This window comes from Bombus pyrosoma, linkage group LG3 (genome assembly GCF_014825855.1).
Source record: "Bombus pyrosoma isolate SC7728 linkage group LG3, ASM1482585v1, whole genome shotgun sequence".
NCBI classification, from domain to species: Eukaryota; Metazoa; Arthropoda; class Insecta; order Hymenoptera; family Apidae; genus Bombus; species Bombus pyrosoma.
Window position 1 is genome coordinate 15,426,884 of NC_057772.1, and position 24,993 is coordinate 15,451,876.

At 34.8% G+C, this 24,993-nt stretch overlaps 2 protein-coding genes and 1 non-coding gene across 8 annotated transcripts; all 3 read left to right on the top strand.

The window, feature by feature from the left end:
* The first annotated feature begins 331 nt into the window (after positions 1-331).
* On the top strand, positions 332-4,557 carry LOC122565689 (meiosis-specific nuclear structural protein 1-like). Of its 2 annotated transcripts, none has more exons than XM_043721916.1 (2): positions 332-437; positions 3,033-4,557. In XM_043721916.1, the coding sequence occupies exon 2, from the start codon at positions 3,352-3,354 to the stop codon at positions 4,543-4,545; it is 1,194 nt and encodes a 397-aa protein (XP_043577851.1). In that variant the 5' UTR covers positions 332-437; positions 3,033-3,351; the 3' UTR covers positions 4,546-4,557. The 2 variants fall into 2 exon arrangements, with proteins under 2 accessions (XP_043577851.1, XP_043577850.1); XM_043721915.1 differs by lacking the exon at positions 332-437 and adding an exon at positions 2,909-2,951.
* On the top strand, positions 997-24,955 carry LOC122565688. Of its 5 annotated transcripts, none has more exons than XM_043721909.1 (11): positions 997-1,304; positions 11,695-11,835; positions 12,862-12,955; positions 15,173-15,253; positions 19,970-20,133; positions 20,559-20,744; positions 21,125-21,280; positions 21,494-21,646; positions 22,842-23,103; positions 23,385-23,792; positions 23,969-24,955. In XM_043721909.1, the coding sequence occupies exons 2-11, from the start codon at positions 11,756-11,758 to the stop codon at positions 24,362-24,364; spliced, it is 1,980 nt and encodes a 659-aa protein (XP_043577844.1). In that variant the 5' UTR covers positions 997-1,304; positions 11,695-11,755; the 3' UTR covers positions 24,365-24,955. The 5 variants fall into 5 exon arrangements, with proteins under 5 accessions (XP_043577844.1, XP_043577846.1, XP_043577845.1 ...); XM_043721911.1 differs by having other exon boundaries at positions 23,972-24,955; XM_043721910.1 differs by lacking the exon at positions 997-1,304 and adding an exon at positions 10,722-11,100.
* Trnav-uac lies at positions 11,398-11,470 on the top strand. The gene has a single exon. It is a non-coding gene; the product is annotated as a tRNA-Val (tRNA).
* Positions 24,956-24,993: the final 38 nt, after the last annotated feature.

The following is a 24,993-nucleotide window of genomic DNA, read 5'->3' on the forward strand; positions in this document are numbered from 1 at the left end:
TTCATTGAAAAAGAAGAATATTTTATTATACGAAAATTGAACCGAGGATTAACATAAGCGGCAAACAATCTTGCGCTCGGTCGAAACATAGCTGCTATGTAGAAGAATTCGTATTTTATCTCCGGAACTTAATTTAAAACAAAATTCAGAGCACAATTTCCTACCTTTTCACATCCTTTATACGACGTCAGTGAGTGGAATCGAAAGGGAAAATGTGTGGGTGAAAGAACTGGAGTAGAGGTTTTCAGGTCAGGTTAAGAAGCACTCGTTATTGGACCGAAATATATAAACGTGTAAGGAAAGAATCAGATTTTATTGTGCTCAATAGCTACAAGAATCATTGTTAAATAAAGACCTAAGTATCTATTCGATATAGATGATATCTCACTTAAATCGAAGATCTTAATTATTTCTGCTGATGTTGAAGATAATAACAAGTAAGTTGTAAAGATTTAAATAATTTCATTTATTTAATTCTTGGGATAAAGTGTAATTGTCGATATTTTTTATTATTAACGATGAAACACTCTGAGAGATCGTAAATATGACTAATAATTCAATGCTACTTAAATTGTTCATAAATGCATTCAAATCTTCGCTCTAATAATAGATAGTTAATGAAATGTGAGAAGCTGTATGCACGCAGAGAAAGTAAATCACAAAAGTGAACATTTTAATCGTTTTTAATCTCATTTCTCTGACAAATGGCACGAAGAGAGAGTAGGTGGATTTCATCGGTTCGCAACGGTTCTAACGCGACCATTCAATTTTCTCTCGGGAGGATGAAAAACGTGCACGTAACGTTGTTAGTACGAAGTAGAAAATTTCATTTGGAACGGCGAGAAGTAACGCAATCGCAAGCGTACGCGCCTCCAGGTTCGAAGGTAGGGTCGTAGGAACTTACCTGGTGGGTTCCGCGTGAGCCTATCAGAGGGATGGGTTTAAAGAGGCCGCGCAGCATAGCTTCGGCTAGCGTGTGCCTTGACGCGGAAAGCCGGTTAGTCGGTCTCAATCCTGTGTGTCGCTCGCATATACCGAAACGTTCCACTCCGCTTCGAAAGTCTATCCGTGCCTTTTCCAAACTTTCGCCAAATTTTCCTTCGACTCGATCGGTGAAATTTTGTAGTAAGAAAACTTCTCTTTCATTAGAGAAGAAACCAGCGCCGTTGGTTCTGTTTGTCGTTAGTTGATCAATTTGTCTAACTAGTCGCGAACAAGTCGTTTCTTCCTGTGAATTTTTCTGCGATTCAAAGTGCACGTGGATAGGATTTATAGCGATTATCTTGGAATTTGCGCATCAGAGGGTATGTTGATTTTCTTTTTATGCTAGTCCTAGAATAGCGCAAGTGCTTGTACAACAACGTATTAAGTGATTCGATTTGGTTTTGTAAACAGTCTCCACGTGAGAACAACACAGCTTGCGTATAAATAATTGCTTCTGAACTAGATCGGCATTTTTCTTTAAAGTTTCTTTTCTCTGCTATTGCAATCGATTCTTGTCGCGCAGCTTATTGTCCGTATGTAAGTTAAACATTGTTTTCCATATACGTAGAGGAGATATATTGCGTGCGTATGAAATTAATTAAATGTATTTATGACAAATATCGATTATCAAATATCATTTGAATGATAGATAATTTTCATTCTAGTATAATATTAGATACAAGTGTACAAAATAAATACGACGCAAGTGTAACGTAACTCTGGATTATGTTATCTTTCACGCTTTCAAGAACGTCCTATATGTCTTATATATGATACATGTACGTACATTCCATTAAAGATGCGCAATTTAAAATTAATAATAAGTCGGTATCCATTTTCGAAAGTTTATTTCAAAGTATTATTACATTGTGCGAAATTCGAATTCAGCCTTCTATTCGACATCGTTCAACAATAGGTGTTTCGAACAATTATACGGACAAGTTACATCTCATGGAGTTTGAAAGAGCAGCTGTTTTCTGGGAACAAGCAAGCCGTAATTGTGAAACATATATATCAAAGTCAGTAACCAGATATTGTGTTAGTTAGATCTCACACCTTTTCACAATAGCTTTACGATAAGTAGATTATGCATACGCAATTATTTTTCCAAACTCAAAACCTTTTTGTTCATACTATCAGATCTATGTATGTGCAATTGATCTCTAAATCTATCTTACAAAGCTAATGATTCTAGTAACAATAACTGTAATGATACAATTACGATTTATCAAAGCATCCTACAGGAAAGTGTTTTCGGACTATTAGTTGATACACCATGTTAGCCGTATCGCGTCAAATCTAACAGAACCTCATACCAGATGCCTATTTACTTTAATTATTACCTATTGAATTAATGGAAATATTCAGTAAGATAAAGCAATCTTATTATATACGACGTTCTTGCAAAGGAGACTTTTTACATACTTATATCTTTCGTACTTTTGTTTTGCTTTGCAAAATAAGCATATCAGAGTATGAAAAGTTTCAACAATAGAAAATTAAGGAAGATGAAATTAATTGCACACGTGAGCTGCAACAATCAAACATCCTACGCGTACTTTTTCCCACCCTGTACGTAATATGCACTAACAATAGCAAGCTTGTTTCCTTTACATCTTCAGAGTTTTTACACTTACGATCCATTACTATCGAAAGGATAATGTTACATAGAATTGAATTCATTTTTATCCAACACTAAACATCGATTTTGTGGCCAAAATCATTCGTTGTCTTTCTTCTTGCTATGATATAATAAATATTATGTAATATATTCTGTTGAAAGTTAATAGAAAATATGGACAATTCAGGCGTGTATTAATCGTTGTGATTGGGCATGAAATAGCTGAATCGCGTGAGTAAATTTGGAGTGACCTAAATTGGCGTGCGAAGATTCCCAAAGAGTAATCAAGTCCCGCAAGAAAAAGCGAATTGAATGTACCGTTAATCCACCATTAATTTTATTCCAAGTACTGTGTTACATCGTATGCAAATGTAATGTTTCGTGTGACTATTGAGATTTGCGCATCGTGAATCATTTTTTGTTGCAGAGTTCACTAGCTGTTACACACTGTGCAACGTAATATGTACGTTGTACAATGATAAATCGATCGACGTGTTAATTAATCACTGTACAACTCAATCAATGGGGAAAGCAATTCGAAGAATTGTGATTAATCGATATGAGTAGCCTCGTAAAAGTTTTATTTTCTAAAATACGATGATCAAAGTTAGTCAAGCGTAATTGTAAAGAAATCTGAATCACATTTGTTTGTTAAAATAAGAGTGGCAATACTTTGTTGGGTAATTTCCAAACAGTTCATATCCTTGTAAAGTAACGTTGAACAGCGAAAGCTCGACGAGCCAGTCATGGAGAAGGGGTCAAAGAAAGAAGAGACGCAACAAGATACGACGAAAGTAAGAGATTATATCGCGAAGCTACGACGAAGTAGTCGCAATCGAGAATCGTATGACGAGATCGCAGAACTCGAAGCTGAGCTGCGAAGGGCGTACATTACGAAGGAGCTGCAAGCGCAAATCCTAGAAAGGGAGACCGAGCGTTACATCGAGAATGTACGGAAACAACAAGCCGCAGAACTGATGCGATTGGAACAGCAGGCGGTCCTCGAGGATGATCTTCGCCAAAGATCCGAGAGCCTCGAGAAGTCGGAAGATTACAGGAAAGAACTGACTATTCAGATGAAACGGAAAGAAGAAGAGAAGAGTTTGATGATGGAGGAAGCTCGCCACGAGAGAGAAGTCTTAATAGAAATGGATAGAATAAGAGAACAGCATGAAGAACTTAAAACGCTTGAGAGAAAAAACCAACTGGCTGAGACCTTAAGGCGAGAACGTTTAATTTTTCAGGAAATTAGGCAGATTCGTGAGGAAGAGGAGAGGGTAGCTGAGGCGGAGAAACTTTACAAGGACGACAAATATTTAAAGGAAATCGATGAAAGAGTTAAAAGAGTGAGAAACCTTTACGAAGAACAATTAAGAAGAAGGGAACGAACAATGAGTAAGATTGCCAACATACTGATAAATGCAGAAACTAGAAAAAAAGAGAGAGATATTCTGATAGACGAATTGATAGCTGAGGATGTAAAGTATGAGTCGTTGCTGAAAGAGGAAGTGGAAAATATTCAAAGGAAGAGGATGAGAGAGGAATTGGCGGCTAATTTGAAAGAACAAATTGTTTTCACAGAACAGTGTAAGTTACGATTTGTTGAGCAAGATAGAATGTTCGCAGAAGAAATTATGCGAAAAATTATAGAGGATGAGAAAACTTCCAGACTGACTGCTGCGGCTAGACGTAGAATGCAGCTACAGTATCGAGAGGATTTGGCTCGATTGATCGAAACCCGACGTAAGATTCGAGAAGAAGAGATTTTCAATACTCAGGAAACTGTTAAAGAAGAAAAGAGGCGAGAAGAAGCTAATCTAGAACGTATTAAAGAGGATAGAAAACGATTGCTGGAAAAGCACGCGTCGAATGTTGGTGACTTTATTAATAAAAGCGCTCTTTCTGAAGAGGAGCAAAAGATTATCGAACAATTCACATAATTTAACGAGTTTATAACTTATAACTTTTAGCTAACTAATCCTTAATTGTCAATTAATTAATAATGATTCACACAAATCGACAATCATCCATAAATTAAATGATATTATTGTCGGGAGAACTTTGTTCTACAGTTTAAAAGTTCTCGAATATTTAATAGAAGATAGAACAAATCTACATCCCGGCACCTGTCGACAGGTGTTGCTAATTATTAAAATGTTTCACTTCCTTTGTGAGAGTTCGCCTGAGAAATCCAGAAAAAGCCAGATGCTTAGTTACGTTGAATTTAGCACTATATATGCAAGTATTTGATTCATGTAAATTATTAAATTAACATTAAAAAATTAAATCTTGCCAAATCTATAAAAATGACGAGCGTGAATTTATTATGCAATAGAATAACAAAGAATGGAGTGTTTTGTTCTTTAAGAGAAAAAATAAAGAGAGCACATACGTACCTACATATTGTCACAGAAAAAAAGCGTCGTTTATGAATCTATCAAGTTAAGCTATCGTAAGATCACTACATATGTTGCTACATAAGCAAGACTTGCTAGCTGAGATTTATAGTTGTACGAACTATCGTCAAATAAAGATCTTAAATTCAAGCATCAAGTAGCGACATAGATTAATACTATGACATCCAGGGCCGCACGTAGAATTTTATGTAGTCTGACTGACCCAGATTTCAAATCCTTACTCTCTTAGATCTCTGTCACTTCGCATATCCAGATGCCTTGAAATATCTAGGTAAATTTTGACACCTGACCAACTTTACGATTTTCCTATACCGCAAAGACTACTATAAGTATTATACTTAAAGGTTACTAGCATACATATCATAGAAATAAACGAGGTCATTGTGACATATAATGTTCAGTATAGTTTATAATTTTATCTTTTATATCTTATTTAACCAGTTGACTGCGTTCGACGTCTATACACGTCAATCCAATACTTTACTTCGATGCGGTTGACGCGTATACTCGTCATATGAAATAAAAAATTGCCATTTATTATAAAAACTCAAAATTTTAGTAAAAAGTAATATAAATGACATTTAATGGCATGTTTCCTTTATACTTCTAGCAAACATATTATATATTTTATAAAAAAAGTTTGATTATTTGATTATGCGTATATCGGCTATTCTCAAAACTGTTTTGTGTTTTATATCAGCTACACCATCAAAAGCAAATCCACTTCGAAGATGTGCCGTCTGCTCAAAAAATGGATTCCGTAAGGAGTCACGTTACTCGTACTCGACTTGCGAAGTTTCACTTTGTGCGGTACCCTGCTTTGCAAAATACTATACTGAAATCAACTGAATTTCTTAAATCTTTTTTCTTTAATTTTTCTGGTTTATGAATTTTGTTATTTTCTGGCACTTTTTAAGTTCTTAATAACAATACCTTTTCAACAATGAATTGACAACTTTTTATCGAATGAAAATGTAATCCTTCCTCGTTCTGCTTTATTTTTGTCGTAAAATTTATAACAGGAGCATGTGCCCTGCGTTCGACGTGTATACTCGTCATTGCCTGATTTTAACTACGCACCCTGTAAGAAATTTTTGAAACTAAATTCCGCTGTTAACAGATTAAAATTTGAAAAATTTGGGACTATGAAATATTACGAATGATTTTTCCGATTCATTTAATTTTATTATTATTAATTATGAAGGAGAGAGGGGGTGTACGTCTGTCTGAAGCAAACGTACAGAGTTATTTAGAAGATTTCTGATTTGATTAACAAAATTAACGTCGCTTCGTGTTCGATGCGTAACTAGAGGAATGTAACCGTTTAAGTAATGACAGAAGCCGATCATCAAACGGAGACTGTTACGTTCTCCGTCTTCCGATTAATGCACTCGATAAATCTTAAACACGACTGCAACTAAATTAAACTAGCTAGAGAACAAGCCGGTTTAAAGGTGATAGCAACGTCAATCGATTGCACAGTTTAGCAACCCAATCGATACCAAACGTGAGCGTGTATTTCCTTGAAATTGGGATTTCACGTTGGAAAACTCGATCAAAGGCTTATCGAAACGAATAGACTTTGAAATTTTGCCAAGCTTAGAAATGTCGAGGGAAATTTCTTTTCATGAAATAATATAAATTGAGGAGAGTGTTACAGAAAAGTAATTCGCAAATAAGCAGATTTTGTAAAACTTGGAAGGAGAAGAAATATTTTCCAATTATCCTTCGTACAAAAGGGAAATGAAACACTTTCAATGCTAAATGAAAGAATAATCATTTGATGCTTACTCGTAATGGTACACCGTTATTTCAATTTATTTGCACGTTACGTGTATCTTCGTTTTCTTTTTGCTTGGAGTGGAAGAATCAAGTTTCTTGATCGTTAAAAGCAATGCTAGATACCTCGTTAACGCCTTTTTTTTCGCAACGTTAAATTATATAAGCTTACACATTGCAAATATTCCTTTGTTTATTTAAAACGTTAAAAATATAAGTACAAACACAAAAAGGTTTTGAACTAAAAATGGATATGTTTAACTAAATAGTGAAATAAGAGATGCAAGGGAAAGAAACAACTTTCATGAAACATATTTCTGGCTTTAGTGCGGTTAGTCTCTACGCACTGGAACGTATAACATCATAATCATTCAGAAGACAAAATTATGCACAAAACGGTATAATGTAAATGAATTGTTTAAGAAATTTGTTAAAAATATCAAGATATCTATTTCAGATTATTCCAACGAATCTGCATATGGGCATAGAAGCCTAACCAGTTCGTAAATATCACCTTAAACTAGTTTCAAGTTGTGATATTTATATATGCAGAATGTAGAAACATTTAATCCTCTACTTTTCCGTTGAATGAACTTTATTATGATTAATATTTTCATAAAAAAATTATTATCTTACCACGTCCTATGCTTTCAATGTTTCAAGATGTTTCTATTCACATACTCGCCATTGTACATATGCAAGCGATTCTTTCACTTTTTTTTTTGAAATTATTGTATAATGTTTTTTTGAACAGTGAATAAAATAGAAATACGTGCATGAAGCATAGAATGACACGTGCAAGAAATACGTAATGGAGTACTATTTCCACCTTCTATGTAACATGTAATTTGTTATGGAAAATTATCCTTTTTTTTCTCTTTTATCAATTGACGATCGCGTGACAACCACAAACTCAACACGTTTCTAACAATTGACTGTTTTATAGCCTTGTATCGAGTATACTCCTCGTTGTATCGCTGCTCTTTCTTGTGCTGAGTAACTTCGTTTAGTTCTCCGGAAATAAATTGCCTTGGAAGCAGAATGCAAGAAGCGAGAAGTCAGAAGTGCTTCGTTTTTTCTCACTATGTAACTGTTTCTCTGGCTAAAACGATAGAAAAATCGGAAACGTTTTTCGAATCGTAGGACTCCAATTATCGCTTGTATTCAAGTTGTACATGGAAGAATAAAACGTTTAATCGTAAAATAAATATTGAAAATTTGCAATATTTATTACTAATATTTATTAATATTTATCATCAATATTTTCACACTTGACATTGCGGTATACAACATTGTACTGTAACAAGTTATTACGTTGAAGCAGAAAATGATTCATGCTATTTTCAGTTTGTACAATAATTTTTTTGGTGGTGACATTTAGAAAAGTGTGTATATATATGTGTACATATGTATGACGACTAGAAAGAAACCATTTGAAGGGTGTCTATGCAACACGTTGTACGACGTATCGTGTAGCGGAGAACTTAATCGGATAAGCGAAACAAGCAAAAAGACATGGCGCTTGCTTCTTAAACTCGTAATTTTCAATAGTATAAATTTTACGTATTTTGAGATAAGGACGGTTGGAGATATACGCTTCCATAACGGGGCAATTGACTCTGCATAGACATATTATATTCTGCTATACATAAATTTCCGATTTTTAATCTTCCAGTATACAAATTATACACCTTAGGCGTCATTACGTTATCTTTTACATATAAAGTACATAAACTAGCGAAAGTAGTATTATAAAATTAATGCGGCTACTATTTCTAGTTATTATTTAAAATAATAGAAGAATCACAGCGAGATAGACGATTCATAAAGATGGAATTTGAAGTATACAAACAAGTGCAAATATTTAAATCTTAGAGAAAACACTCATTATGGATTCCTTTTTTACCAATTTTTAAATAAAACTACTAAATAAATTGTTTGTCTTTAATTTGTAAATCCAGTTACATAGCAAACAATTACAAGCCGATTATTTAATTTGCCAACTTGAATTTATTAAATAAATTATAAAAAAGTTTGAAGAAAGAAACAGGTTCTAGATTACAAACAATTACCAACTCCAATTTAAACATTGAACTTTCAACCAGGAAACAAGCCAGAACGAAGAAATTAATCGTTAGGTATGCTCATTGGCATGATTTATGAAGCGATCACGATTTTTGAGGTCAAGGATTTCTTTTTATTGCTTACATATATCAACACTCCATCTCGGCAAAGGCAATTAGTATGGCTTAAGTAGTTTTTAGAAATTCGTGGCTCGTCCTCGGTGACTTAAGGATATGTCGTAAATGAGGACTTTCCAAAGAGTAAGTTTGGTTGTAACGGTTCGATGACCGAAGAGTCAGACCTGGAGGAAGTTCCACACCGTTGCCAAACTTCGCCTACCGCTCACTATAGGGACCGTCTTCCTCCCTCTCTAAAAAGGGCTCTAAAAGTACTTGAAAAGAGGACAAACAAAACTCTTTAGATATAATCGGTAATTGCAATTTTTTAAATGTAGAGTAATCAACGTACACTGTTGGCCATAAGTATTTGAACACCTCGACCCTCTTGCACGATTGATTAATACTAATAACGTTACAAATTAGAAGATATAGGTGACTACTATTAATAAATTCTCTCACGCAGCCATAACGGGATAAAACTCGTTGGTATAAATTCATAAGACTTTTTAATTAACCGGATAAATAGTTTTTGTCTCGATATTTAATATTCTTTCGAAGATTTCAACTTTCATGGGAGATAAAATATTTTCATCGACACATGTAAAAGGAAAATGCTTTTATACGAAGAAATTAGTTTTCGTGCCATATAGCGATTCAGAAAGAATTACACTCTGTTCACTCGTGCCTCGTTGTATATCGTGTATCTTGTTATCTATTCAATCGCACGGTGACAAATAATATGGTGACAGGGCTCATCCATCGTAACGTTACAATCTTATTGTGTCCCATTGTGTCGAAGCTACAGAATACCAAGAACTGCTACTATAAGCTACATAGTTATTCGGTCGCTTATTCCGTCCGCTTTTACAGAAGATGGCTTTGTAATACCATAAGCTACTGTTATACATATCGCCGGTTTGATAGCAGAGTGACATGCGAGAATGACACGTAAGATGAGGTTTGTATGATAACGCTCGCCCACACGTTTCGTAAGTGATATTAAAAAAGTTGCATACATTAAAACACGCAGTTTTACGCTGTTCAGTATATTTACCCAAACTCTCTGCTAATGGCTATTATTACTAGACTATGAAGGTTTATATAAATACATATTTTTGAAGAATGAAATCTACATAGCTCATTATGTGATTAGAAGGTTATAAAAATGTACTCTTTATATTCCATTTTCTACGTAATGATAAAGACACACGTGCCATATGTTGTAAACGAATAGATACATACGAATACATAAAGTGAAAGCATTCGAAATGGTAACAGGCGTTTATACTTCATTTGTGATGGAATCAATAGAATCCCAGTGCACACCTGACAACCAGCTGTGCTCGTCACGGTATCGTCATAGCCTTTCCTCGCATATAATTCACGTTCCCCGTCATTCTCCGGGACACTGTACCGTGTACCAAGCCATGCATGTCCTCGTAAATATTCTACTTCCTAACTTCTATAGAGGTCAAAATAGAACTGACGGTTAAACGGTTATACGCTCTTGAAACTGCAATGTATAACATCTGTGGCACATCATAATAGTATAAAATTTTATCGGTGACCTCGTGCATTCTGAAAATCAAAATTCTTTGTGAGTGATATTAATTAATCGGGATATAAATATAAATTGTTATATTCTTATTGTGTAAAACTGGCGAAACTTCCTCAGCTACCTAATATTATACAGTATCTATAAACACAATCGTAACGCGAAGTATGATTAATTATTTTTGTTTTATACTGTTTCTTGAACATGAATCACATTGCACTCACGAAACACTATTTGCATTCATGTACTACATCGTATATCTAATTATGCGACGTCTACCATCTTAGCGATTTATATAGACACTCACACTCTCTTGACTTCGTCTAGACCTCCCCGGGTATATGTGCATTGTTGGTAGTTGTCGCAGTGGGCGAAGGAATGAACTTTCTCGTGCATAACATATGCAGATCAACCGACCATTATGGAAGGTTACTTAATGCATTTACGAATATTACTCATAATGTTTCTTGGTCGATTGTGACGCGTGGGTTTACTCACTGAAACCGCCCTGGCGCCTCTCTGTAAACGCAAACCGACGATCGATTCCAATTACTGTTAATTGTAAGCGAACTATAGCTCTAGTATTACAATCTATCATCTATCATCTATCACCGTTTCTTTTCGAATAATGGCTAAAGCCATTCAAGCACGCTTTACTACGCTTTACACGCTTAATTATCGATGCTTTGAATTGCGATACATGAGATTATGATAAACTAAAAATTTTTATGCATTTATAATATGTAAAAGCAGATGAAATAAATTTCAGTTTAAGTTCTATTCCTCTAATTAATATTTATAAAAATATAAAAATACTAATATTTGTGACTTTTAATATAAAATCGAACCGTACATCGAGGTTCCGTGGTGTAGTGGTTATCACGTCTGCTTTACACGCAGAAGATCGCCGGTTCGATTCCGGTCGGAACCATTCTTTTTTTCCTCTTTCATGCGTACGTTTCTGTGTATATATATATATATCATGTTCCAACATACTTTTTAATAATTTTACAAATAGATAATTCTAATTGAAAAAAGAATAAGCGAGTAATGCATACTTTAAAAGTTGTATTAACAGAGATTGTGAAATAAGAAAGACAAAGAAAAATAAAAAATATAAAAATGCTAACATCAGATTTTATTTTATTATTTCAGATGTCAACGCAGCGAACAAATTAACGTAGGTTGAAATGTTGCTGTTATTGCTGTTGTCGCTATGAACGAGAGCCGGTGCTACATCGATTCGCCCGTGCTCGCTGAACATCAGCTATTCAACCGGAATGGGAAGGCACTCAGGTGTGATTATCATAAACGCAGCCTATACTACCGTATTATATTACGGGTTCGCGTTTAATTGCTCGCGACAAGAAGGGCGTCAACTATATACCGTACATTGATTTATCGTTCGTAATTGAAGAGTAGAAATCTGGAACACTTTTCTCATCCCAGTCACGGGGCAACCGATTAATTTTTAGTTCATTATTCGTCAATTTTCTTCGCAACTTAGTATGCTTTCAAATATATTCTTAAATGTGATCTCTACCAGTTTTATCGCTGTTAATTGCTGCTTCGAATAAATAATACATTTCGTATATGTAACAACGACAATGAACTTTCATGGGCTGGTTACTCCACCAGGTTGTTTAACAAATATGCAATGCTCTGTTAATATTTTTGAAAAAATTCGAGATTACTTCACGTAACATTTTAATCGCTTTTTCGTATAATTACGCAAACGCGAGTTTTGATCTAGCTGGATAAAGATGTTAGATTTCGATTTAAAAGCAGGCTCCTATACAACTGAACTAGTCTTTAAGTTTTGTTTCTCAAAATGGTTATAATTTTTGTAAAATTTCTATAAGTTGTAGGAGCTTTGTTTATTTTATGATTAAAATTGAGAGAATGAAAGGTCTTTCAATCTGTTTCAAACAAAGAATTTTCGAGCAATTAAAGTATCAAAGACAATTAGAATTATATGTATATGAAGAAAAATAAAAATAAAATGCGTCAACATTTTCTAAATGTTAGAATTAATCTTTAACACCGAGATGAAACGTTCAAATGCGTAGAATATAACAAAGATTTATTTAAAACGAGAGCTTTGGAATTATTACACAATTATTACTTCGCGAATATGTCGAAAGGAAGTAGTTAAACACGATGAAACGTCTGAAGGCTAAGCAAACAAATCATTTATATCGTAATTGGATAAATTACAATCTTCTAACATGCAATTACGACACGTCCAATTGAACAGGGAGAAAAGCAGCAATCGTTTTAATCGTTATATATACACAGCGCATTAAACAGCTTTGATTTCAGGGGATCGAAAAAAAGCGTGTTACTTTATACAACCGACTGTGGTGACGGAAAAGAAGATCTGGGACTCAAGCTTCAGCAACGATCAGTTTCTCTGGTAAGTTTAGTAACGTCTGTAAACTAACTACCATTATGTCTTCTTTACAAACAGATAAGAAACAAGATGGGAATATGAAATTAATCTGACAAGTTTTTATTCTATCTCGCAATTTTAGATCGACAATAATAGAAACACGAAAGAGACATTCGATTAACTCGTCGGATAAGAATATCCAGAAATAAATTGTTCCTCGTGGGTAGTTGCCAGCTAATCCTAGATTAGGAATTGGCGTATCTAGTATCTCTCGCATGTCGCCTTCCGGGTCTACGAGTCTGGTAGAAGCTTCCATCCCTGGCAATGATTATATGTTTCTCGACTCATGATACTCCTTCTTGCCGAGCACACCCACGATCTTCGATGATTAACGAACGCGAAGACGACCCGTGGCGAACTAAGGCTGCTTTTAATTGCTTCAATTAACTACGTTGAAGCAGCACGATCCACCAGTAGGAAGTATCGTAGTGCACTATCCCGACGTCACAAAGTACTGGCCTTCGCCAGTTATAACTTGACATTCTTTGTTCGTCGATACCTCGGGGGATATGTAAGATACTGCGAGCATCGATAACGCTTTCTGTTCTATCTGCTGCATTTATGATTCGAAGAGTCGTCAAATACATAACCCATTTGCATTATATCGAATGACAAATCAATTGTGCTTTGAGGGAGACGGCCGCAATTATGATAGGATACAGCTATATTGCCAGAGAATCAACTATGGCTCATTTCATATCAACGATTCAGATAAATCAGCGAGAATAAACCAAGTTTTAGAAGTTTCATGGAAGCGAAAAATGAATTAATGGTTGTATAATTTGTAACGATTGAATTAATTTCACAGAAACTTGACTTTTATTAGTCGCGTGTATGGAAAGATTATATCGATGCGCGCGATATCGGTAATTGGTAATTGTTGTCTATTACTGACGATTATCCGAAATATCTGAAACATTATTCGCTTATATAATTTCCAATATAAACAAATATACATATATAAGATTAATAATATGTATCAAGACGGAGCTAATTTCCATAAGTAAACCTACTAGGAACATCCCAAGCAATGTAAACTCAACCTAACCCCAACCCATTTCTAATAATAGAATGAAAAATAGTCCCATTAATGTGATGGATCTTGTTTGTACATTGGTCATCGTATTGAGATGGATCGCCGAGTCAAACGGATTTCGTAATAAAGCTTCACAATCGTTCTGGGCTTGAACGCTTTAAGAGGGTCGATGTACTCGCGCATTATACGATCATCATGCGTACATATACATATGTGAAGTGTCTCCCTCACACGCCTGATACGCGTATAGTCGTGAGAATCCTTGAGCAAGTCAAGAAATCGTAATTCTCACGAGCCCTACAATCGGACCTTTCGCGTAATTTCTCGGCTTGGGTTGCAGTCACACGCCATTTGCCTGAAGCAACTAGAACAGCAGACACGCATCTTTCTAAAGTTGTATTTAGAACCGCTTCGTTCCTCTTCTCGACATTGAATACGCATTAACCACGCTTTCATAACTTTCTATTGTACAACGTTTATTCAAGCCGACATAACTTACGTAGTGCACATGTATATTGACGTTATAAATACAATAAGTAAAGTTTTCAAAATGATTAACAGAAAATCGCGACTTTTTACTTTGCAGTTCCCATAGGTAGTAATTGACATGATTTGTAACAATTTTTATGAGGGGAGCATAATCAATTAAAAATATTGTATAAATATGTTATAGAGTTTTAGCAATAATAATTTGTGAACTTCCGAAGGATATTGTATTTTATTTTTTTTTTCATAATCATACAAGGGGAAGCTTTTTGGGAAGACATTATCGAAAAAATAATTATTTTATTACGATCGTAATTATCGTACGCACGCCATTATTCTCAGTTTTGAGATCTCATCACCTGTAAAAAATCTTCCAAGCATCACGAGTATTATCTTACTGCGAAGACTCACGAAGGACGTTGATCGTAACAGGAAAACCACGACCCCAGCGTGTGACGTGAAATATGTGGTCAAGAAATGATTCCACAAAACTGACCTTTGGTTTTTTACAACTCTGAATATTTGCAAACGAAATGCAATCTATACGTGTGATAAAGTTTACGATCCACATACATATTCAAAAGTCTCATTTTATCTAAACTGTAAATACATAAACTAAATTCATATTGCTGATATAAATCTAACTTTTTTCATTTCAGACTGCTCTACATACAGGAAGTGGAACGCAGCAGCAATATCTGGAACCAAGAATGGCGCAATTAGAAACCTTGGAAGCAAAGGTAATAAAATAAAAAAGATTTATATCGTTTAGTATATAAAGTGAAAATAAACTTTTTAAACTAAAATTACATACATAATACATATTTTATAATTTTGTTGATAATAATACACAGCGAGTGCACAAAACAAAAACCTTCAAAGTACGAGGAGCAAAATCATATGAAGATGCATTTACAATGACCCCATTGCACAATAATTTACCAACTAATAATACATTAGTGAATTTACAAATCACAAGTTATAGATTATAGAATTTTTCATAATTTTAGAATTTTACTTACTTTTTTATGTAATGAAATTTATTAATGCTGTAACTTACAACTCGTAAAATTTCACTAATAATACTACTTCAATTATACAGCAGAGTCCATGTTACTTAAAATATTTTGTTCCGCTATTCTAGAATATGAAATTCTTGCTACGCCCAGAATCATTCTTTTCTATATTTTTTTCTTTTATTTTTTTTTGAAAGGCTCGCGCAAAAAGGTAGGTATATGGAAGTCGTTTTTAACCGTAACATCCCGTCGGAAGAAACCGAAGGCGATGTTTCGCGGTTATTGGCGGGTCCGCAATAGCCCCCAGCTTTTTAAGGCTGTCCAACCAGTGATTTATATGCAGATGCATGGACCAAACTGTGTTTCGTTCAGGGCCCTTCACTCGAGTTTCGGACTGAGGGACCGTGTGCGCGCGGGTGCCATTAAAACTGCCCCGAGTCCGCACACAGATACCCAATAGCGCAGCATCCTCAAAAATTCTTTTTTTTAATTCCACTTATGTCGATAAAATCGTAGGGTTTTGTTCCATTATTAAATTCTTCTATCTTCAATCTTTCGTACGTATAATAATTTAACAGAAAATTAAAAAAGAGACAGAGCAGTGAAAAGATAACTTTCTTAAAACTCCTAAAATACATTTTAGTAAAACGTATACGTTACTTTTGATTAAATTTATATTTTTTGTTTCCCTACGATATAGAAATATAGAAATAAATATGTTACATACTACAACTGCCTCCTTAATTTTGATTTACTAAGATGTATCTGTTAGAAGGAAAAATCATGTATCCATCCGTCATCATACACGAAACAACTGTGATCTTTTATCTCACCCTTCGGCGTTAGCAAGCATATTTTCTTAACTTTCTTAAGGCGCGATTAATGTACGTTGTCAGATTCGTTGACTTCTTCGAGCATGCTACAAAAATCCATTCCGATGTTTACGCCCGAGCAGACCAGCGCGAAGTCATGTTTTGCCATCTCAGAGGAAAAAAGCAAAAGCAAAAGAAAGAATGGACGAAAGAGTAAAAGAAAGAGAAAACAGAAGGAGCGTGCTGTGCACAGGGGGCTCGATATGAATAATGAAGAAGAACGTCGACTTGAAAAGGTTGCATCGACGTCGATAGGATATCTTCTTACCACGAGCCAAAAATGTTTTTCAGATACATAATGATCTTTGTCGATGGAAAGAAGATTTTCGCATTGCTTCGTAACAATTTTTGGAACTTTCTGTACAAAGCTCAAAGTTTGCGACGAATATCTTTTCATAAAAGAAATCAGTGACTCGAGGACACTGAAGTAAATGTTTTTATGTAATTTATAAATCCATAAATAACAAGGAAAGTTTTTAAAGTTGGTAATAGTAACAATAAAGTTCTAAAAAGTAATACATATACCAAGTCTTTATACTTTACTGTTAAATTTGTAGCTCGCTACAGATTAGAGATTATTATAAAAATACAAAATGACGAACAACATTTATTTTCATGAGAATGACAGAAAACAAACTAAAATATTATTTCATTGTTTCAATTTAACGCTAAATATATTTTATTTGTAAATGTACTAATCTACTGGCCAAAGGTAGGCTTTAGTACGTCCTTGGGTTGAAAGACTCAGACAGATCTAGTCAGCCAGATTGCAGATCCTGGAGTCAGTGCCCTTTACTGTCTGAACAGCAATGCGCCAAGCAAGATTTCGTCTTCTTAAAACGTTGAAAACATTGCCCTTCACAAATTTCGCGCTCGAATAACTGCTTTCAGAGATAATAATTTAACTTCATTCGAAACAATGGAAGTAGCAGTAAGCGCAAGAGAACTTTACAATATTTTGATCAATGTAGAAATAGACACATATAATATTTATCGTTATAACAGATACGTAATGATCTCTGTAAATAAATTTTATTCGGTCTATTAAATTTTATCTCTATGTTGTCATTTGCTATAATTAAAAGAATATTCAGTATTATATATGATATATATAATAGAAAAATCCTACACTGTGCAAAATTGAAATTATACAAAATGATTCGTATGATTTCAGAATTATGTCAGGAATTTTATTGTTTGCGATATATTTCAGGGAATTTGTTGATACTATCAGAACACATGGGAAAGATAAAGTAAACGCGAACACGCGCGCTATTCCCTGGGCGCAACTATTGTATCGTACAGTTGCAGAAGAGGGTGGCAGGATTATCTCGGAAATGCGGATCTTCCCCATGCAAATTCCGCAATAAATTTCCGCTTCCTCCGTGCACACCGCTATCATCCTCCTGCAATGTAACGTGTACAGCGCGCTTCCACACGGGAAAAAAATTCACGGAATGTTCGTACTGAGATCACCGTCCATCCGTTCCCACTTTTACTTCTCAACGGGGGAGAAGAAAGTGTTAGATTTGATACAACTCCTCGCTGCGTGTCTCTATTACCTCATTATTTCAAAAATATTATGTGGCACTATTTTGTTACGTTATGAGTCACCGCGTAGTATACTTTCCCTTTCAGTTAGAACGTCTCATCTATCGTTTTGAATTTTGGAAAAAGTTTCGTGCCATTATTGTTTTTCTTTATCCAATTGAAAATATTTAGTTATTATTTCCTAACTTTATCTGTATAACATTGTTTAAAAAGATGAAAAACACACGGTATTTTAGATATTTCAACATATTCTTGGAAGAATAGTAGATATTACATATTCGCGGTATATAAGATCACACGTTCAATAATTCATAGAGTCAGATATAAAAGGAAAGAAATAGTACATACGTACAAGTTCGTTAATTTATTTCATCGGTATCGACTGTTTGACACTATGGCATCATTGGAATATCATGTTTATGGAAAGCAAGTACTTTACGGCTTGCACCCAAAGCCTTGAACTCGGATTGCCTTTTGTTTTCTACCACATACAATACAACGTGCATAGTAGAGCTTTGTGTGATTCTGTTAACCTTCACGAAAGACTAAAAAAACGAACCAATTGGAAACGTTAATAATAATATTTTCGTATTTTTATGCAGATTTAGGCATTATTTGAATAAAATATTTGAAATAATTGATTATTTATTAAAATAATATTGTAACACTGCGCACGTTAAAATTTTAAAACAAAAGGAATTCTTAAAGTATAATTCTCTAAGATAGGAATACTGGACATAAAGGTACAAGTTTCGTAACAGTAGTTTTATGTATAATCAGCCGTCTACAGTTCCTTTTCCAAGAAAATAATTCCCGGTCTTGAAATAATACCATTCTTAGAAACAGTGTAACGCTACGAATCAGAGTAATATCATTCTAGTTATCAAAACTGTTTGTACTTACTTAATAATCTTATTTCCACTAATTTTCTTAAAAGTTTGTAACTATAAATCGCATTTATGATTTTTTAAAACCGAACAAATGTACAAATATGAACACTAGACGGTACGTTTACCACCTTTCACTACGTTAGAATTATTTTACGTTTTTTTTTCTTAAGGCATTGACGTATAATCTTCCGACTTAAAACGAAATAGGATCGCATGGAAAATTTTATCCTATAACCGTGAATCTTTATGCCGTAAATCTTAGTTGGAGATAATCTCATGAGCGGACGTCGAGTAGTCGGCGCGAAAAAGGCCCAAGCGAACGAAGAACGTGCGAAGCGAAAGGTGACGGTTAGAAACCGTTTATCTTACCTGTGGATGAAAATAAATGCGCCAAGACTTAACAGAGTCTAAATTAACTTATTCAGTAACTTTATTACGCAAACGGAATTCTATAATAATCTTGCGGTGCTTTATATCTAAAAGTAAAAACAACACGAGCTAAATATGACATATTAAGTATCACATTTAATTAAAAAAATTTCAATGCTTTGATAAGAGGTGAAAATACAAGCAGAGCGCAAGGAATGTTTGGCAATGGCTACGGAGGATATCCGGTTAGTTGAATATTTTCTGCAAGCAAATCTAGTTGGTGGTCTCGTGTGGGACACACTGGGCGTGCAAGGTCTCGTATCGCATCCTTCTTTCTGGTTGCTGTGCAGTCAAGGCCGGCATTGACCTTCTCCGTGTTGTATGCCAGCAGGAGAGACCAAGTGCTGCTTTCTCAAGGACCATCGGCGTGCAGTACCGACGTGGAACTCCATTAAGATCGAGACATCCCGTTCCGACTATCGTCACAAATCATAGATTTACTAGAGCGATAAATTTATATTTACACCGTGGCTGTTTTACACCCCGAGTTTCAACCACGTTCAAATCACATCCTTAGGCTAAAGAAATATTGATTCTACCATATTGTGAGTTTAGCTTCCGACTATTAGAATGAATTATTATTTGGAAGATCAAAAGATTTGACAAGACTCGGTTTCTTTTTGGAAATTTAAACTGTTTATATGTGCGTGGAAAATACAATATCACGATTGTAATTAAGAATATCTGTTTGTTCTCAGATGGCCAGTATCGAAGTATCTTTGTCAACTACGCCAAGAAGAAAGAAAGGTGGAAGCATTTCCGGTGGAGTAATATCGCCAGCTGGTCATCGAAATAGAGATCATTATAAGGAACTAGACGCTCTTCGAATTGCATTACGCGACAAGGAAAATATCATTCAAACGTAAGAAACGCTCCATGAATATACAATAGTATAGTACCGAACAAATGTTTTCGAATAATCGCTTCTTACTGTAGCGTTCTGATTTTTTATATCATTGGTAAGAAAACGTGAAGTTTCAATCGCTTAGAGCGATCGGCTGGCTTTCGTCACCCTCGGTCCGAAGAAGAGAAAGCAAAGACACTTGAGGGTGCAATAAATTAAGCCCGCCGCGTACTGAATCGTGCGCTGGCAGGCTGCAAAGAATTTGCGACTGCTACGCTTACGATATTCTTTCATTTTTTGTGCAATCGTCAGCTTTTTAAATAAATCTTAACGATTCAGTGACTGTGTTCTCTGCGGCATAAATAAATCTATGGAAAGTATCGAATAACGTTTCAAATATTTCGGTTTCATTTCTAGAGTTAAGTTTTAATTTGTTTTTACAGACTGAAAGGGCAACTGTGCAACACACTGAGCAACAGATTAGCTTTACGTAATGGTGCTCCACCTCTAACCGAGGCTGACAGGAAAGCAGCCGAAGAACGACTTCAAAGGTTGCGACGCGACGCGGATAATAAGCGGCTAGCGATAAAAAATTTGAAATTAGCGCTCGAACGACTAGATATTACAGAGTAAGTAGAAAACTTCAATGAGTCTTGTGTTGTCAATCATCGATTACGCTAAATAAATATATTTATAAGTGTGTCAATTTTTGAAAGATTAAATTGAAACAAAATTTATATTGGAATAATAGAGTAAATAAAAATGGGAAATAAATTGTGAAGTGACCGTATTGTATATAAAACCCTATATGGTCTAGTGGCTAGGGTACCTGGCTTTCATTCAGAAGGTTCAGTTGCCCGTATAAAAAAAATCTTTTTTCTTTATTTATATATTCTTCTCGTTTATTTTATATGCAATTTGTATATCTTGCGAATAATTATACCGTTTATTATATTTTATTGTAATTATCTAGTAAAAGATGTAATTTAATTAATCATTTTTATTCCAGCAATATCGATGTTCGAATTCAACAAGCTGAATTAGAGTACAGACTTGGACGCGAAGAACTCGAACTTTTAACTCTTCGCGAAGAAAGCAGAGCTTTACAGGCCGCTTTGGAATTGGCAGAGACCCAAGAGAAACAGAAAAATGATACAATATTTAGGTATCTGTCTTAAAGCAATAAAAACTTTAAAAATGACAACTCGATAAAGATAAAGACATTATATCGAATTTGTACGATATATGTTATAACTAGTTAAAATATATTTAATCGTATCTTAAATATTATCATTGACGTTATTGCCTTAACGAAATTTTAGGCCATAATGATTATGAAATACGATAGAATGAAGTATCTTTGATATTTGATTTATAGTTGTATCTCTGGTTCTACGCAAGTTACGATCCATGCAGTGGAAGTTAGCGCAGATCCAAAAAGTCCCCGTTTTGGTGCTGGACCGAGAGAAGACACACCTGGCTTGTATGTCGATTGGGCAGTTGAAGATTCTGGATTATGCAAGGGAGACAGGTTTCGTACAGTACAATATTCCACATTTTATTCAATAACTATACTATACACTTAAACATAAATGATTACTAAACTGCGGATATCTATGTTTATGAACACAACTAAACAGGTAGACTCTAGCTAGAGATTTGTTTCATTTATTAAATATTATATAACCAGTATCGTATTTTGAATATTTTATATATTTTCGCATATTATGCGCAGTCATGGTGAAGTTTATAAAAACAATTTAATAAGTAATCCAATAAAAAGTCACAAAGTGACTCATTATCTGTATAACGGTATATTATTGTAAACGGGATTCTTTTCCCTTTATCTTTAGTCCGGATACTGATGACTGGCGGTGAACACAGTCATAAAGTATGTTTTCTACGCCTAGCAATTAGCACGTAAAAGGAAAAACGATTATTTCTTCTCGCTGAATGGAAAGGTCGTAAAGAATAGATCATTTGATTTCCTTTATAATCTTCACGACAGAACACCTGTCGTTCGTAATAAATTGTAACATTTCTCCAAGAGAAAGCAAGAAAAACTGGGGCAATAAAATTACGATTTGTGATCAAAGAACAATGAGGAAGAAGATAGACAACGAAGAAAGTAAATAAAAAATAAGGAATAGGAAGAAAGGTGAAGATTGTTAAAAAAGGAGGCACGTCAATACATATAAATATAACACATAACACCGACTGCTCACACTATGTAACCCAGCTATCATTGTCGAACAATAGTGCAATCTTGGCATTTGGTTCCCAACAGGTCACTGTAGCGTGAAGCAGCACCGGAAGTTCGCCGAGTGCCCTCGCTAATTGCACCTGCGGCTTCACATGACCCTATCCTTTATCCTCCCTCCCATTTTCATGTAGATTTTTTAGCAGAATTTGTTACAACTCACACCGCTGTATTTTACATTCAACCTTTTGTACTTATTTAAATGTATAGTAGAAAATAGTATAAATAATCAAAATTGTTTTAAGTTTGACACCTTTCACGAATGATTTGCCTTGCTTTACTTTGTTCTCGATTAGAATTATATAATTATATAGGAATTATATAAATTCTCAAAGAGAATAAATTACTCTTTTCGCCAAGTCTCAGTAGAATAAATCAGCCCTTGCTTTGAAAACTGAAAAATTTCACCTAATTAAGCGTAATCACGCTCATGAAACTCGTACTTATCGGTCAACATTGTCTGCAGAATCTTGGAAGTGAATGGAAAACTTGTGGTGGGAGCAGGCAGAAGCGATTTAGCAAGGCTGTTGGCCGTTGCACCCGATGCAGCGCAAATCGTGGTCCTTCGAAAAGGCGAATCCCTGGCAGCACTCCGCACTCTTCGATCTGATAACCTTAGGCTGACTCACAGGATCGGATATCTCGAGGAACAAGTCAGGGATCTTCTCGCACCAAGTAGAGCCGAGGTTCCTGCAGACCCTCCACCGACTCGTCAAGAACAAGTTCAGGTATACAAGAGGACGACAAATACATTATTCTTCTTAGTTGAAAGCATTGTACAAAAAAATATAATACATTATTCTATACGTTAATCCATAGATCTTTATCATTTCTTCACAACCCTATTATACAGGGTGCGGCATTTAAATGAAAACAACTGTACAATAGCTCACAAACTATTTGAATATTCTTTTAGAACAGCAAAAAGTGTTTGTAAATTCAAAAGCACCCAATTTATTTCGACATTTCGCAACAACTAGCATTTAATCTTTATTACTTTTTTTTTTAGGTTTTTCAAAAAGGACCACAGGTAACTGCGTTAGTTGCAAATCTTCCTGGCCTTAATGTAAGGAATTCGATGGAATTACGGCAGAGTTTACCAACAGTAAGAAGCAGGCACAATGACCATTCAAAACGTTCGCTAGACGTAAAAATCTCGAACGAATTCGACTCGTCATCGGCTAGCATTTTCAATGGTCATCACAAATCACGAAGTAAACAAAAACATCAAGGATTTCCATTAACCAGGTCAACTGCAAGCTTGGATTGCAAACAAACGCAGATACAATCGCAACTACAACGTAGAAGACCACCGCGCGTTGAATCAGCTTTGGAACATTTATCTAAGAATCGTAAAAATTCATCTCAAGTACAACCGTTAGACTTCGATTCCGAACCAACCTATTATCGATTACAGGTATTTTGTTAAATTTTAAATTATGATCGAAGTAACTAAACGGATGGATGAAATTTTCTTTCGCAAACATTTTATAATGATTATTTGAAAGAAACGAAAGTCTGGTAGACCCGTGATTAATTATTCGTGAAATTAGAATTAAAATTTCCGTAGCTTAGGATTCTTTGTTATTTCAGGAGACTCAGTCGCGAGCGTCAGAAAACTCGGATATATCAGTCGTCTATAGCTCCAAAGAATCGAAATCCCGCCCAGCACCACCGAAAAAGCCACTTCGATTGTCTCTACATCGAGCAGCTAGTCTTCAATCCGTAGAAAGTGCACCACCATCTGCACACCATGAAATAGCTAAAAAACCGATGAAGAGAAGTCATAAAGGTGATCCACCGGAGAAAGGTATTCGAACGGAAACAAATGGAGAAACAAATAGCCAAATGCAAGAATCGCATTCCAATCCACCTCAACCTCCGCCGAGGACACCTTCCAGAGCAGAGTCTTGTCAAAGTGCGTTACGATGGCCTTCCCCTAAGCCACGACCTCATTTAGCACCTGTCACTATGGAAAAATGGTGCTGAACGAAAAAAAATGTAAGGGAAGAAAGAACCATTATGATATGAATGATATTTCAAATATCGACGTACACTGCATATTATACATATTTTTATGTATTATCTGTTCAGTGTAACATGAATATTCGAGTAGTATTAACAACGAATCTTTTAAGATCTCTGTTATTATAGAAAAAAATTGGGGAACTTACGAAGATTTTTATACGATGCATTTGTAAATACAAAATGACTTTTTTATGCTTTTTACCTGTACTTTAAGAAGACTGAATTGTTCTGGATTTATTCGTATGCTATTTTTATACCTATTTTTAAATTTTATGTTTAACTATATTGGCTGATAATGTTTCGCTGTATACATTCATTTCATGTACAATGGAATATAAACGTTCAAAGTAATCGATTACATAAAAAAATTTCGCTTTATAAGTTAAACAAATATTTCGTACAAAGTACGTGAAACGTACATTTATACTCCCTAATTTATAAGTATTAGTTCTAAAAATATGAATCTTTTTTTATTTTTATGTGATTAAGATAGCTTTATATATATGTATATCATTACGTGAACATCAAATCCAATTTTTTTTCATCAATTGCTAGTCGAAGTATATGTAGTATTAATTAAAATATTAAAA

Excerpts from the sequence above, each read along its gene's own strand:
- LOC122565689 (XM_043721916.1), top strand. The coding sequence starts at position 3,352 with ATGGAGAAGGGGTCAAAGAAAGAAGAGACGCAACAAGATACGACGAAA.
- LOC122565688 (XM_043721909.1), top strand. The coding sequence starts at position 11,756 with ATGAACGAGAGCCGGTGCTACATCGATTCGCCCGTGCTCGCTGAACAT. Across the intron at positions 15,254-19,969 it reads TAGAAACCTTGGAAGCAAAG|ATGGCCAGTATCGAAGTATC; the intron begins GTAATAAAATAA and ends GTTTGTTCTCAG. Across the intron at positions 23,793-23,968 it reads CAACCTATTATCGATTACAG|GAGACTCAGTCGCGAGCGTC; the intron begins GTATTTTGTTAA and ends TTGTTATTTCAG.